At 38.3% G+C, this 16189-nt stretch overlaps 3 protein-coding genes across 3 annotated transcripts in view; 1 reads left to right on the top strand and 2 right to left on the bottom strand.

Annotated features, from left to right (window-relative positions):
• Positions 1 to 6603, bottom strand: part of LOC111329565 (xaa-Pro dipeptidase) — an 8162-nt gene extending 1559 nt beyond the window's left edge. Inside the window, exons 1-13 of the mRNA XM_022934297.2 lie at positions 6447 to 6603; positions 4570 to 4753; positions 3669 to 3796; positions 3377 to 3440; positions 3080 to 3127; positions 2821 to 2882; positions 2512 to 2556; positions 2286 to 2361; positions 2096 to 2142; positions 1862 to 1930; positions 1560 to 1637; positions 1063 to 1211; positions 122 to 306 (exon numbers count right to left, since the gene is read on the bottom strand). Coding sequence (XP_022790032.2) covers positions 122 to 306; positions 1063 to 1211; positions 1560 to 1637; positions 1862 to 1930; positions 2096 to 2142; positions 2286 to 2361; positions 2512 to 2556; positions 2821 to 2882; positions 3080 to 3127; positions 3377 to 3440; positions 3669 to 3796; positions 4570 to 4753; positions 6447 to 6466 — 1155 coding nt within the window. The 5' untranslated portion in view covers positions 6467 to 6603. The remainder of the gene's footprint in view (positions 1 to 121; positions 307 to 1062; positions 1212 to 1559; positions 1638 to 1861; positions 1931 to 2095; positions 2143 to 2285; positions 2362 to 2511; positions 2557 to 2820; positions 2883 to 3079; positions 3128 to 3376; positions 3441 to 3668; positions 3797 to 4569; positions 4754 to 6446) is intronic.
• A 38-nt stretch (positions 6604 to 6641) lies between these two features.
• Positions 6642 to 10058, top strand: LOC111329567 (cilia- and flagella-associated protein 418). The gene is made up of 5 exons (XM_022934299.2): positions 6642 to 6898; positions 6996 to 7089; positions 8018 to 8139; positions 8686 to 8834; positions 9336 to 10058. Exons 1-5 carry the CDS (start codon positions 6744 to 6746, stop codon positions 9440 to 9442), a joined length of 627 nt encoding a protein of 208 aa, XP_022790034.1. The 5' UTR covers positions 6642 to 6743; the 3' UTR covers positions 9443 to 10058.
• Positions 9726 to 11152, bottom strand: LOC111329566 (beta-1,3-galactosyltransferase 5-like). Its single transcript, XM_022934298.2, has one exon. It carries the CDS (start codon positions 10987 to 10989, stop codon positions 10015 to 10017), a length of 975 nt encoding a protein of 324 aa, XP_022790033.2. The 5' UTR covers positions 10990 to 11152; the 3' UTR covers positions 9726 to 10014.
• Positions 11153 to 16189: the final 5037 nt, after the last annotated feature.

Here is a 16189-nt window from a genome sequence, read left to right as displayed (position 1 = left end):
TAAATCCTACTGATACGCAGCAACATAGCATGTGGTACAGCTTCAGTCACGTTGGGGAAATTTTCCTCCTTTGAACCATTTTGCAATAATCAAATTCAATATGTTAATGGGCGATTTTTACCTCTGGGTATCCCCCAACATCATGAGTATCAATTCCCATAAAATGTCCCAGTCCATGAGGCATAAAAACAGCCCCAAGATGAACCTTCATCATTTCATCCAAGTCCCCCTGCAACAGCCCCATGTCTTTAAGACACTGCAGCTGGACACGTTCTGCCAAACGGTGCATATCAGGCCACTTTACACCTGTCAAGGATGAACGATCTGTATTTGAACGATGCAATGCTAGAATTGAAACTACATTAACCACCAACTCTCTTTATCAGCCACTTGCTTACAACCACCAATTCTTTTCCCCAAGAACGGATGGTCCAAAACATGCTTGTCCCAATGTTAGCAACAGTCACAGATAATTTTGAACACAAACACACACGCACGCACGCACGCACACACACACAAAAAAAAAATAGAAAAATAAAAAAAAAAAACTGTGTTTTACTCGCTTTGGCTTGTTACTAGTCTTCCTTGTTTGGTTTAGTCAGCTTCATTGATACATGTAAAAAAAAACGTCTTGCCCTTACTAAAAAAATCGATTTCCCATTACACCCTTTCCTCTCTACAAAGATCCATCCCCCCTTCCCCCAAACGGGCCGTGGTGGTAAGGCTCCACTAGATATAGCGATTATTCTCCTGAGCCCAGTTGTTCGAAGGCCGATTAGCACTAACCAAGGGTTAAATCTTAATCCAGGTTTCTATATTTCTCTGATAAAAAGCCGTTTTGGGATAATTTTCCCAATTCATTTTAAGGCATTTAATCATCAAATTGTAGACAAATGGAATCAAGGTGAACTTTCTTTTAAAGCTTTCAGATCTGAAATCAAATTTCACACTAACCCTGGGTTATCTTAACCTACTTTTGAACAACCCAGCCCAGATATCTAATGAAGCGTTCAGGACTGGGAGCTTAGATAGTTACAGAAAGGCAATGATAACAGCACCTACCAGGTTTAACAGCTGCCATGACTGCACGGCTGGCTTTGTATACAGCTTCATAAATATTACGCTGATCATCTGTGAACTTCCCATTGGCTGGAAAAGAACACGTGATGTCCGATGTATAGCAATAGTACTCTCCTCCCATGTCAAACAAGCTGTAAAGTGGAGAACAGGAGATTAAATAACACTGAACAGCCAAAAAATTACATTAATATATAGCAGAGGAGCCATTACAGTGCATTACATATGCTTTACACTGAACAATCTTGTACAAAACCAGATTTGGTGAAGTCAGTTGATGGTGAAGGACTTTTCAACCCACAAAGCACCTGAGTAGTCATCCTAGAGGGACCCTTCCTTTCAGATGAATACCATTCACTTGCCCAAATAGGGACATCATACCAAAACAGATATCTTTGTTCTCATTCTTTATTCTCAACCCATTATTGCTTGAATCTTCAATAAAATGATTTGCTCATTTGTTAAAATTATGCTCAACTCACCACATATCTCCATCATGGATCTTTTTGTCATTTGGTGCTCCTGCATGGCCATAATGAAGAGTAGCACAGTTATGACCACTGAAAGAGAATTATTGACACAGTAAAATCACTGCGAGTTTTACTCTGTGCAGGGAAGTGTAAAATATTGCTATTGCTCCACTGTTATTATCCATAGGGAAAAAGTTGTCAGTATTCAAAATACCCCTGAATTTGTGACTCTTCATGAGATTGCAGTGGTAGTCACCATTTTTTAATTTAAAAGCAAAACAAATTTTCTCTTGTTTCAATGATTGAAATGTTACCTTGCTCCAATACATGTGTAGGACATATGCCGACATCCACCCTGAGAATAGCAGAAGTGCTGGAACAAGCTGCAATACACAATTAACTTCAATCATTAACTGACTCCACATTTCAATATTGTACCTTAATTTACAGCTACAGTATAAACCCTATTGGCTATGAATCTCATTATGGCACACAAGTTTATGTAACTTTTTTTCATGCACAAGAAGGTAACTGAAAATTCAATTTACCTTTCCATTTCAAATTCTGTCATCCCAGGTCTCACATGCTTCATTACCTAAGATGAACCACAATCATTAATATCACACATTATGTGAGATCTAGTCACAGCTATTTATATAGCATGTTTTGGCTCAAGAGTTAAGTTTATAAAATATAAAGCTTAGCAAGGTCAATTGATGTTATAACTTGTTATTTTACCTCTTTATGTGCCTCACTGCTGACCCTGTTGACATAGCGCATCACTTCTAATTCCTGAGGTGTCTTGAAAACACGACTACATCCCAAAACAAACAGACAAACAGAAAAAACAAAACCTTTGGCATGACCTTAAAGGCTTGCTTGTTTACAAAACAGTAATTTACATTCTTGTTATTGAAAACCTAACACAAGCAAAATATGTACTTCATTATCCACAATCACTCACCATTCAGTAATCTCTGGATGCAAAATCTTGTTATCCACTTTAAACCTAGAGAAGAATTGATACAAAAAACACTCAGGTCACACCTTACAGAGGGTATTGCAGTGCAACTCCTCTTTCTTTATGGAGCTCTTCACTAAAAATCACACAATATATCAAAACATTTTTAGATCCATAGGTGCAATTTAACAGGTTTTGGCCTTGAGCTTAGCATGTAAAAGGGCAAACTAAGTAACACACTGTTAATTACACAGTGAACTATATCTGGCTAGACCAGACCCCACAACAACACAATAACAACATCAAACTTACTTGCTAATGCCATCAAATGCTGCTTCTCTGCAGTAATGACCTGAATCTGAGTTGAGACCTCGCTGCAAAGAGTAAACAAATCAATTTATATTCACATGTTTCTTACAAAAGCAGTTCTTACATACATAACCACTGACAAAATAGGAATAAAATCAATGTTAAGTTTGAGTACTTCCTTTCCTTTGAAATCTTTTCTTTGCAGAATTGAACCATTAATTAGCTAGCAGCACAACTCCCATAGAATGGCAAGTCTACTTACAAGAGTCAAGAGAACAGATGGAGACTTCTTCTGTAGTACTTCAGCTATCTACAGATAAAAAATATTGCATTTTTGAAACTTATAGCTACCAAATGCAACAATGAAACAAACAAAGCTTTGACAAAGACAAAAGTCAGACTGTATTGTTGTGAATTTATTTTGTTCCATATTTAACTCATTTAGGAATAGAAGAAGAGTATTGGTAGTCATAATAATAACAATAACGACAACTAATAATGATAGCAATGATCATCATTATCATCTCAACTTGACATTACTCTGAAATGTGTCAATGACCTCATCTGTATAATACACCTCATCCACTTCATACTTTTCCTTAAAGTGTTCCTGGCTATGAATCCTAAAAAAAAAAAAGGCATTCACGCACAGTTTCTTTGATAGACTACTGTAAATTTCAAATAACACAATGGGCCATTATAGGCCACCTCTGATACAATAAAAAAACTTTCTTTTCACAATACAACAAAAAGTTAATCATAACAACTGGGCAGTCCTCTACACATAACTATACAGAACTAAATGGCTCGTGTCACCAGTCCTAGTCAAACAATCACTTTAAGATGCTCACTTTCCCATCCATATGGCATATTCTGGAGGCAGACGTGGAAAAAACAAGATTGCACGAGCTGTATCCACCTCTACAACACCAAAACAGTCAGCTTCTAGAACACCAAAGGTCCAATGAAAATAGGATTCCTAAAAAAAGGAATTAACATGACCTGTAATTATTGAAAGTAAAATTTCATGTAATAAATTCCACAAAATAATGTTTAGAAATGCAAAACAGCCCTCATTTAGGAATGTGATTGTTCAAGCAAAGGTACATGCAGTTATGAGAAGCTCTGTTATCCATGACAGAGATTAATGTCTCAATAAACCAATAACCTGGAAGTCAACATCACAGTCAAGTAAGGAGTTGTTTGAATATGAAATTAAGATCCTGTGAACTATGACTTTTCTTTCATTTTATGACACATAAACCATGCAGTCACATATCCAATTGTTTGTAATGTGTTATCATGTGAAACATGACCCCACTCTACCTTGGTGAAAGCACATTGGTTTCATTTCTTCCTCTGTTATTGGCTGTCAGAGATACCTAATGTACTGTGTACCATTTACAAATGGTTGTTTTGAATTTGTTTCACATATTAGCAAAGGGAAATTTGTTCAATTTGAAAGTAATGTGTTTTAAGGGCCATTAATAAATAGTTTGGTTCCTAAAGAAAAGATCTTCAGTGGTGTGATTGTTGGTATCCTCATTTTGGGTCTCTGGATGTGTGTTCAGTCAACCTTGTTATCAAGTACCTATCAGTTTTTAAAATGTAAATTGCTTTTTTTGGACTGCCCAAGCAAATATTTTTCTATAAATAAGTACAAAACAACTTTGAGGGAATAATGAAATTCAGAGTTATTCTCCCTCTGAAGAAGGCTGGGTTCTATTTAAGGTCCTTGCAAGAGTAATTTACCTGCCGAAAAACAACATCGGTATCCGTGCAGTATCGCTGACTTTGCTCTCCCCCCTGTAGCAAAACCATTGTTCCTGCTGGCACACCTTTAAGTTTTTTCAGATGCTCACATAACCGCTTCCTATTGGTTGCGTGGAGACTAACTGGAATAGAGAGTGTGTGTGCTCCAAGCTGAAAGCAGGACCTAAGAACCAAACAAATGTTAATGATTACATCTTAAATTTCATATAATTAAGCCTATGGAAAGTAGGTTGCCTGAAATTCAGTATAAAAAATTTAGAGATTTTTTTTTAATCAAATTAATCTCATCACCTCACTTAAAACAGATGACTGAAAATTTTGCTATCCTTTTTAACTAAACTAAGCAGAACATTCAATAAAAAAACTAATTCCTTGTATAAATATCATAAATTATATACTTTTGCATCATTACTGGATGATCTCTAACATATAGAGGAAATCAATAAAATATCATTTTCATTTTTTAGAAAAATTAAAGTCAAACCATATTTTTCTAAGGAAAATTGATATTACAAAAACTGAATGATGTTATTTTGTAGAGTGCGGTAGTTCAATTGCTATATTTAGACTTTGCAAGCGAAAATTGCCAGCAAGTTTCATTGCACCCAAATATTTCCCAATTAATCAGGCTCAGAAATCTCTATGAATATTTTACAATAGATTCTTGAGTGAGATAGATGATGCAAACTCGTGACCAATGGCTCTGGACTAATGATATAACTGAAGGTCCATTTATGACTTATTTGCCCACACCCTACCCCACCCCAGCTGTGTACTCCAGTACTTGTCCATCCCACCCCACCTGTGTACTCCAGGGGTCAATTCAAAAATTCTCTTACACTTATAGATTTTACAAGTGTAAATTAGACATGTAAAGTCCGACTTGATTTACTTGATACTGAACAATCTTTACCTTTGTATACAAATTTTATAATTGACTTATGACTTGTAATTTGCACTTGTAATTTACAAGTCGAATTGTCTCAGAAAAACAAGTTCCGTAGTTGTAATACATTTAATGAAATGGATATCTACTGAATTCAACAAGTGTTACACTACTCCTGTAATTACAAGTCTGACACTTGTAACCTGGACTTGTAACAATGTTTGTTAAACTCATTTTACCCTGCATTTGTAAATACAATGGTCCAACTTGTAAATTACAAGTATATAGGTTTTATTGAATTGATTCCAGTACCTGTCCACCCCACCCCACCTGACATGTACTCCAGTGCAAGTCCACCCCACCCCACCTGTATAGTCCAGTACATGTCCACTCCACCCCACCTGACATGTACTCCAGTGCAGTCCACCCCACCCCACCTGTATAGTCCAGTACATGTCCACTTCGCCCCACCTGTGTACTCCAATACATGAATTAGTTACTGTAGTCATCATGAAGTGTTCAGGAAATGTCACTTGTTTCAAAGTTTGGGAAATATCAACATATCCAGGGCTTAGAGCAGATATAGAAAAAATTCCGTATAAAGGGGTTTGGTCTCGGGTTAAGCATGGTTCAGATACCCAAGACAAACTACCATTTCCGCTATCGTTTCCTTTCCCCAATAATTAATTAATGCATACATAATTAATGAACAATGGGTTTGTGGACAGATCTTACCAAAATGTCTCTTGTTTTAAACACGATTACTGAAAATTGAAGCACAATCAATGTACCTATATTCTACATTTGTGAAGGATCTGTAGGAACGTAAAAAGGTCACGAAAAGCGGAAGAGCGATCCACTTGCAGATCGCGTCACAAGATTTCTATGTGCAGTTTTTCCGATACTATCTTTTTCCTCTACGAGATTATGAAAAATAAATAGTATAATATGTAGAATAGAACCAACATACGGGACAACAGCAGCAGTCATCTTCGTAAGCTGTATTAACTGAGAGTTGGAGGAAAGCTTGGAGAGATTTGCCTAGTTTGCCCTGATCTCAACCTCTTCATCAATGATTCATCAGGTCCGTGAATGATCGTAAACCATCGGGAATCAACGGTCTCGTACGAGCGTGCGTTCGCACTTGATGATTCTCCCCAGTGCCTCGCCGAGATGACCCAGGCTCCATTTATGAGGAAAAAAATTTTGTCGTTGGGTTGAAAGTTTTCGTTTTAATATTAAGGGTTTTTGTTTTGAATATTTTACCATGGCAGACGATATCGATGATTTATTAGACGAATGTGAGACGAAGTTTTTCGAAAGTGGAAAAAAACCTAAACAGAAAACTACAACCAAACACAACTCCAGCTTGAGCTCAGGAACTGAAAAGACATCAAGGAAAGAAGATAGAAAACCGAAAAGGTATAGCGTTTATATTCTTCCCACTTTTAACATTTTTATCATAACTCTTTTATTTTGAATCAATTGCTATGAATGACTCGATCACTTCGTTTCTTAGTTCACAAATTAAAAATGCCGATCGAGATGAACTTCATGATATGATCAGAGAATGTATGGATGATGGACCAGAAATACCTGAATTAAGGGAACAGGTAAAACTAACATATAAAAAATTCATTTCCTTAGATTTCCAGAACTAATCAAAATACTGTTCCGCCTCAGCGTTGGAGTTTGGCGTGGATCGTGACATTTTAATTTAGGCCTTCTTTCAATAATTGCAAACGAAAATTTGGTTGCCTTGCCAACGGGTATGCGTACGTCACGTGGATGAAAACAAATCGTATTATGATTTTCGTGAGGCTGGTTGGCTGTTTATTGAAGTAAGAAGAACAATGACGTTATTTTTCAAAATTTCTTTTGATTTTTCTTTCTAAACTGCTGACAACGATCCGTGCTGTTGTCATTATCATCATCATTATCGCCAGACTTCCTTCAGTCCAAGCCCTGTTACAGAGAGAAATCTGGGGTGGTCACAGTGACCAATGATAAAAACAACAAATATCATCAAGAACCAAGGAGAATATTTAATTGTGGAAAATTTGATTGAGAAAGTGTAGCCTCTGATTGGTTGATAAAGTTTCTCAACCACTACCAGCAAAGCCATAGACATGTTGTATTACTTTTGTCACTTTATTGTAAACCGCTCCATGGGCTTCACCGGAAGGATTTTGGTTATCTTTCATGTAGGCTTATGTTAAGTGAGAGAGATAGAGATCAGGGAAGCTAATTGTCATATTACTCCATACAACTGAATACTTGCATGTTGCAATTAGAATGACTTGTATGGGCTCTTAGCAGAGTATTTGATAAAGAAATGAGTTATTGAATCAGGTAGTCTGTTTGAAAAGGCTTCAAAAGATTTTTTCCTGTCTACCTCTTATAGAGACTGCTTTGAGTTCTTAAATTACTTACTGTCAACGGTCTCCTGTCTCAACTTGCTAAGTCATGGAAAAGAATAACTGCACAAAATGACCAATGAATTCATTTAAATATTTCTATTTTTATTAATTTCTATTACAGCCTGCAAAATCTTTGTACAACTCAAACACAACAGATTTGAGTTCATCGCGAAAGCGCTGTGTGAAAGTTTTACTTGGGGGCTCTAAATTTTCAAAAGGACTCTGCACTGGATCAGAAGAGAGGTAAGTCTCTTAGATATATTTGTCATTACCCAGCAATGTATGGTAACAAAAATTTGTCACTGCTGTAATTTCTCCAAGAGCTTTGCAAGCCACATTGCCCCTTATCTTTCAAGATTTAAAATTGGCCCATATTTCCCAAGAGAGGAAATTTCTTTACCCCAACTCTGACTGTAAAAACTGTTCCTGCTACAGATTTTACAGTTGCCCCCATGCTACAAACGAAATATAAACAGTATTCTAACCAACAAACATAACTCAGCAAATAAATCAAACCTGATAAACACTCCTTGATTCATAGAGCCAATAGTATTGAGCACTGCAAAATTGATAAACAATTTCTACAACCTAAAAATTGTAGCATTTGACATTCAATTAAATGCCATGCCCCTCAGGTTCTCAAAATGTCAGTCACTGTCACTGCTGAGACTTTTGTTTTGGGTTCTTACTTCAATGAAATGTGCATGATTTAAAAAGACAGGCATTTTAGAGTAGGAAGAAATATTAGTTGTATCAACTGTGTGAATTGGTTGTTTTTTTTTTACTTAGAGTGTGTGATAAGCTACGATGTACATCATGTGATTTCAATGTGGTTATCCTGAATGACTTCGAGTGGCACAAAGATTGTGATTATTTATTCTTCAGAAATAATATACCAGATTTTGACAAGCTTAAAAGCAAACTAACAAGGAAAAGAGGTTAGTTTGTTTACAGCATCTCAAAAGGACTTTATTTAAAACAGAAAGGGAGTAGGGATGGCCTTGTGATCAGAGCTCTCCCTACCCACCACTGTGGCATGTGTTTAATTTCTAGACCTGGGTTGAGGTACACATATGGGTTGAGTTTGTTGTTGGTTCTCAACCTTGCTCAAAGAGTTTTTCTCCAGGTCCTCAGGTTTTCTTCCCTCTGCGATAACCTGTTCCAAATTTTAATTAGAACTAGCAACACTAGACAAGAAGAGCCACCTCATGGTATGTCCAATGCTAAATTGTTGTTATTATTACCATTAAGGTTTTTTTTTTTTGCTCTTTAGACAATAAAATTCGCAACTGAAGATTTTGTTGAGTGTCTGATTTAGAGGTGTTTATTTCATAGTGGGCAAGGGGGAGAAGGTTAGAGGGTAACAAAATGTTTGTGGTACCAGTATAACACAATTCTGTTGCCACATTTGTTGAAATGTTCTTGATATTTTTGGACAGGTTGCTGTGCTTATGCCTGCCAGTGTACATGGAAATCAGTTGTGCAACTGACAGAGCTCTGGTCTGGTGATCCACAGCTGAAATGGGTTTGTGGAAAACACAGTTGACATGTCTATCAAGTGATTATGTGAACAGAGTTTTCTAGAGACCTATTTAATACTGTTACTGTCAACTGTATAATACCAGTTACTGGATTTTTGTAAATAGGTGTACAGTATGAATATGAAAAAGTTGGATTTGCGGCTGTTATGTAAAAATTTGCGGGGTTATTAGGGTGTACAGATAGATAGGTTGGAAAATGCATGTCAACCTTGTCTGTGAATTTTTACAAATTTTAGGTTGTGTGGCTGTTGATTTCAAAGCAAAGCACACCACTTATAATACACTGAGTTGAAATAAAGCAGAAATTTAATGGTAACAGTAATCATTAAAACATTTAGAACAGGAACTATGACTATGTAATTTATTAATGGATGTGGGTCGTCTCAAGCTTTTTCAAACTATGAAGTAATGCGAGGAAAGCAGGATCACAGAAACTTGAAAACTGGGGACAGTTTTATTTTACCAAATTTAGAGTGCCCTGCTACTGTTTCTGAAATCAGATTAATCATTTTGTGTAAGCGATTTAGGCAATAGTCGAAGCTACAAGTTGCACTGTGTAACTCTTTTCCCTCAAACATCAATAGTATGACCCTAACCTGAAAGAATAAAAATCTAACGAGTGCATCTGTACCTGCTGAATTAAACATTGACCAAGTACCCGATGTTGAACAAGCACATTAGGTCTAAAATAGCAATCATCATAATAAGAATTTGGCAAGAGGAACCAGCTGTGATGAACTGGTATTAAACCTAATTCATGTGCTAATATCCCCACATAAACATCGTCGATTCGAAATGGATTAATCACATCAAATGAAGGAACCATACACTCCACCACATCATAGGAAAGAACAAAACCGCCCCCGCTACAATAATCTGGAAAAGTTGGACCGGCATATTCCTTGAGATTAACGGAGAACTTGCCATAGCGGCGAACTTCAGCATTTCTGTTTATTTTTCCCAGGTAAAGACCATTTTTTGGTGTCGATGCACGTTGTAAACGAGTTATCAAATCGTTGGTGTTCACCAAAACATCATCGTCTGCCTTCAAAAGGTATGAAAATTTGCAGTATCTTGCGGCCCACTCAAATCCCATCTCTACTTTCAAACTTTGATTCCAGTAGTGTTCCGAGTAATTAGCACGAATAATGTCACCATGGATGTTATTTTCTGTCTTAAGTAGATCTGAGTCAGTTTGATTCTTTGTTTGCCCAACTAAGAAAAATGTCTTCCATTCAGGAACGCTGTTTTTGTCCGTTCCCCAAGTTTCACGAATTAAATTCCTTCTTCCAAAATGCGAAGGTGCTGAAGATACCAAAACGAGAAGGAAATAATTCTTTAAACAAACAGTCTTGGATATTAAAGTGGTTTTGTGTTGTGACTGATTTATTTTCCAAGAGTTACAATCTTTGCGAGGAATGACAGGCGACTTGGCTGAAAGGTTAGCGACAAACGAAATTAACACCGTCACCAAAGCGGCTGCCGTTATCAACTTGATGAGTCGCTTACTTTTGCTTCCAATTAACACTTTGCTGCAAGTTAGAGCAGACATTTTCCATATACTGGCTTGAAATTGAAAAACACTATCGCTAATTTTAACTTGGTAGGAAGTTGTAGGCTGGAGATAAAAAAAAAAAAACAGAACGAAAACAAAGAAGAAGTTCAAGGGTTCACTATCGTTTGCCACCGTTGTCTGTCGCCTGAGCTATTCCCAGCACCCAAAACTCGTACCACCACAGGCAGCCCAAGCATACTTTGTGTGATTTTGAGGTCTAAAGGTCATTAACGTGAATTAGCTGAATTTAAATTTTAATTCAGCGTTAGCAAAGCGATACCAAGCCCGGGGGGGGGGGGGGGGACTCCCTTATAAGGGCTTAATGGGGACGTGCGGCCAGCCAGGGTATGTTTTTCGAGATTTTTGTCTTAAACAGGGTATCGAATTTATCATTTTTTGTCTTAATCAGGGTATCGAGTTATCAATTTTTGTCTTAAACAGGATATCTTTTCTTGGAAGATAAAGAGCAAAATTTTTACAAGCTCTAATTTTAATTAATATTGAATTCTGTTGATTTTTGCATTGATACCAGGCACATTAAATGTTTTAAACAGGGTATGAAAAATCGGAATTCTGTCTTAAACAGGGTAGGAAAATCAGCGATATTTGTCTTAAACAGGGTCAGGGTATGAGGGGCCGCGCCGCACTTCCCCACCCAGGAATATATCGAGTACCCCCCCGGGTACCAAGCATGCTTTTCCGTCGGAGCATGCGATCCTCTACGTTTAAAGAAATCAACCAACACCACGAGCGTAGGAGAGATGTGTCCCTAAATAATTCATACCGCGTGGATCATTCACTGAGACCAGCGATCGCGAAAGAAAAAATCTCAAATGATGTTGACCTCACTCTGACTCCCTCACAGGTTGTCGAAATGTCGGTCACCACCACCAACAACAGTCCTTCTCAAGACTACGTTCACCCGGACGATCGCACTACGCTTTCACATGTTGCCCCCGGGCTCAAACCATTTACTGTAAATCCAACTCATTGCAAAACATATTAAACTCACGGCGAAATAGAACAACTCGCGGCAAAACATATGAACTCACGACAAAATAAAACAACTCACGGCAAAAAAAAACTAACTCGCGGCTAAACAAAACTAACTCGCGGCAAAACAAAATTAACTCACGGCAAAATAAAACAACTCACGGCAAAACAAAACTCAGTAACTCGCGGCAAAACAAATCCATCTCACGGCAAAATAACGTTAAGTAAAACAAGCTCGCGGCAAAACAAATAAACTCACGGCGAAAAAAAATGGCTCGCGGCAAAACAAAAAATAGCTCGCGGCAAAACAAAATTAACTCGTGGCGAAACAAATTAACCAACGGCAAAACAAAATCAACTCACGGAACCCCAGAGTCAAGGAGCCTGTTATTCGCCAGAAGGGAGCTCCGCATTGGGAAAAACTGTGCCCGAGGTCTTGGATACCGCCCGGAGCTGTAGGCCGATGGCGATACTCAAGACAGAGGGCACAGTTTTCCTAATACGGACCGACCTACGATGGTGAATAACATTTTCATTTCTTTTCTGTGAAACTTAACGAAATGCTTTTAAAAAGAAATCGAATAACTTAGGGCTGTAACTCAAATCCTCCATAAACGGAAAAATTTTTGAGCGAGCACATGGTGGAGAAAACAGAGGTAACGCAAATTAAAAAGAAAGCCGGGCTTCACTGAAGCATTTTTATCTGCATACTGACAAGTGTGATTTAAGGGAAAAATAAGCCCGCGGACACTTTGGAAAAAAAACAACAGTACTAGTTTGGGCTAGTAAACTCGATGTAAATGACTTTCACCGACTTTTTCATCTTCATTGATCAGTTACGGAAAGAGTTGTCATATTCCAACGAAGCCGGATTAGTCTGCGAAGAATTACCTCCGTTCAGATTCAGTTCAAATGCCAAGGAAAGTCAAATTGTGAGTAAATTCAAATGTATGTTTTAAGGTTGTGAGAGTCACTTGTTTGCTTGCTGTAATGGTGTCTGTAAAATCTTTCTTCCACCGAAAAATTGAAGTCAAATGACATGCTTTTTCTAGCTAGACACAAGGTGATGTAATGCAACTTGAAGTCATCCAATTTCTTCGGTTTCTTTCGTGAAAAGTACGGTGGAAATATCCAAATTCATTCCTGGAACAACACACATACATACATACATACATACTTACATACATACATACATACATACATACATACATACATTTTATTGTGTTTTGAGATAAAAGTGCAGTAATTTTGCTCAAAATCAGTATCTGCCTTTAAATTCAGGCTAAGCATACAGTATAGTTTAATTGTGGGAATATTTATTTCTTTGGACGGCTCTGTATCTGGAGGAAGTTCAGAGTAGGCCTCGAATTATTGAAGAAAAGCATAGGGAAAGAGTGGAAAAGCCGTGTTTCTAAAACCGGTGCGGTTGAAAAAATCCGCGAAAAGAAGACATTTTTCAACATTGGACTATATAATGGAGTGCGATTACAACGTATGAGGTTTAAAGGTTAGAAGAGGAAAGAAGCTGGCCATGAAAATATCGCCTTCGATAACGTATTCTGTTTTACAAAAAGATGCCAAGGAGAGATGGAGGATCTTTCACCGTAACTTGTACAACACGGAGTAAACCTACCATTTGTTGTATAAAGATGGTGGTCAATCTGTTTTTCTACCTGGCTCTCAAACAGAGCTGTTTACACTGAGGCTTTACCAAGAAGAAGTTGGAAAGGATTTCAAAAGGATAACTCTATTTCTTTGTGCTGATCTTGATTTTAAAAAATCCCAAGGACGTTTTGAAAGCAGTGATTCCTCAGAAGAGTTTGAAGTTGACAAAAACGTTGCTTCTAATGAGATGCCTTATAGTGCCTGTAAAGCAGATTGAAGGCCCCGGCAGGAGAAAAAAGTCATCGATGCCCAAATTGCCTTGGATCAAGAAATGGTTTCAGATCTACAATAGCTCTATGACGCAGAAGATTACCAGGGTATATCTTACATACCCAATGATGGTGCTGAAGACACGAAAGGCGACAGGTTTTCCATATTGGAAGAGATATCAAAATAAAATGCTTGGATCAGAAACGCCTTACAGCTAGTGACATGGAACTGATAAAATCCATCAGAGAAAACTTGAGTAGCCATCATGATACCATTATTGATTTCGATTACATGGGAAAAATTGACGCAGCCCATATGGAGGAAATTATCAACTCAGTTATCATCAGAATTCTGATGAAAAGGGTGGTTTTCTTGAAAGAATTAATGGATGGTCTTAGCCCTTTCGGCGTTGCAGACGCCATCAGGAACGAACTAGAACCATTTAAGTCTTTGTTTACTAGAGAACTTGGAACAATCCCAACATGTAGTCCATGCCAACTGCCTAGTGCTCCGACCAGAGTACTCCCCAAAGGGCAGTTCAAGAAGACAGGTGGAGGAGGCTATGATGGACTGCTTTCAGGATTTTGTGTACAGGATGGAATATCAGCGTTCCCGGCGTGCAACTCTGGAAGTACGTAGACGATATTACAATCTCGGAGTGTATGGCAAAGAACCATAGGCGTACGGGCCGGGGGGGTGGGGAGGGGCTGCAGCCCCCCCCCCCAAATTTTGGGCAACTCAGATGTTTTGGGCAGCACGAGAAATTTGGGAAAGCTAGTTTTTAAAGAAGCTTGCATGTGTCTGTGTATGTTTTTTTTTTCGAAGAGATATTTTCTGTTTCAACCTGAAGTGGGCGTTGTAAATAGGCTCGATTTCCACCGTCTCCCGGGTCCTTGATCTTCCCCTTCGGGGGAGATGAGTGCGGGCTCATTTTCCCGAACAGCGGCTGGTAATCGAACCTAGGTTGTAAAGCCAGTTAAATTCACTTGAGACAGTGGTTACCCAGCACGTGATCACTTTCTGGCTATTTTTCAAGGGGATCATATGTTGATATACATATTTGTAATTTTGTTGTAGTTGGGCACTGTGCTGCACTGCACTAGTTAGTGTAGTGAATTTCCAGTCGTGAATTAATTAGAGTCAATTTTGGCATAACTCTCTACAATCATATTGTACATTATCCACAGGTGACCTTCAGAAGATCTGGGTCACGTGCTCGGCAACCACTGTCTCGTGTGAATTTAACTGGTTCACGCCCGTAGTTTTTAAAAAATTTACGCGGCAGTGGAAACAAATACGCACCTTACATAATTTTGTTTTTTGTGTAAAACTCGCCTTTAAGCCATAATAGACGTGTCGAGTCCAGCTCCACAAAAACGTAAGCGAGCCTATCGTCATCGCGTTACCTGTTCCGAATGTAAAAAAGACATCGCTGCTGAGTACCAAGACGCTCATGCAAGAACCAAGCATATAGGCAAAAGAGTTAAATTTACTGTTTCTCGTGCGCCAAATCAATCGCAACTAGGTTTCACCGGCGGCGATGAAACAATAAATATGCTTAAATTCAGTAAAATCGACGCCGAAGACGTTGGTTCAGATCTTCAGAATGACAACAATACAGATCTAGTGGATTCATTAGATACTGCTCCAGATAAGTCAGATATCGAGATGATTTAAGTGAATAATGGTGTTCGGCGTGCTCCGGCTACGTCAGAATTTATGGATGTCGATGTAACAGATGAGTCAGAAATCATGGCTAAAGGTAATTCGGATAAGATATTCTTCCTTGGACACAAATCTATATAGTGGTACTTGCCAAAAGTCCGGTGATATAGACGAGGGCCCTCAGCAACCTATCTTGAAGTGCTACGACCAAAATTTTCGGCAATGAATCTTTTTCAAGAGATTTCAATCCAGCGTGGTACAAACGTTATCTATGGCTGAGCTACAACTGTGAAACAAATACAGCGTGCTGTTACACATGCCAGAAATACTTAAATGTCCACGATTTCACGTTTGACAATCTGAAGAAGATAGAGCGTCTCACTAAACACCACAAGAGTCAGAACCATCAAACGGCCATAGCGAAATGGACTGATAGCAGAGCAAAAAAAAAAAAGAAAAATACTTCAATACTGAGCAGACTCGAGGAATTACACAAACAATATGTGAAGGAAAATCGCGACTACTTGAAAGTTATCACTGAATATCTCATGTTCACGGCCCAACAGAACATCGCCCAACGGGGCCACGGTGAACAACGTGATAGCCTCCCGGTTAGCTCAAAGGATAGAGCGCTGGACTGCTGTGTGGGAGGTCGAGGGTTGAA

This window comes from Stylophora pistillata, chromosome 3 (genome assembly GCF_964205215.1).
Source record: "Stylophora pistillata chromosome 3, jaStyPist1.2, whole genome shotgun sequence".
Lineage (NCBI taxonomy): Eukaryota > Metazoa > Cnidaria > Anthozoa > Scleractinia > Pocilloporidae > Stylophora > Stylophora pistillata.
This window is presented reverse-complemented; position numbering and strand designations above follow the sequence as displayed.

Bases quoted from the DNA above. Each gene is read 5' to 3' on its own strand.
- LOC111329567 (XM_022934299.2), top strand. From the start codon at position 6,744: ATGGCAGACGATATCGATGATTTATTAGACGAATGTGAGACGAAGTTT. The intron at 6,899-6,995 runs GTATAGCGTTTA...TTCGTTTCTTAG, and splicing joins GAAGATAGAAAACCGAAAAG to TTCACAAATTAAAAATGCCG. The intron at 7,090-8,017 runs GTAAAACTAACA...TTTCTATTACAG, and splicing joins TACCTGAATTAAGGGAACAG to CCTGCAAAATCTTTGTACAA.
- LOC111329566 (XM_022934298.2), bottom strand. From the start codon at position 10,989: ATGTCTGCTCTAACTTGCAGCAAAGTGTTAATTGGAAGCAAAAGTAAG.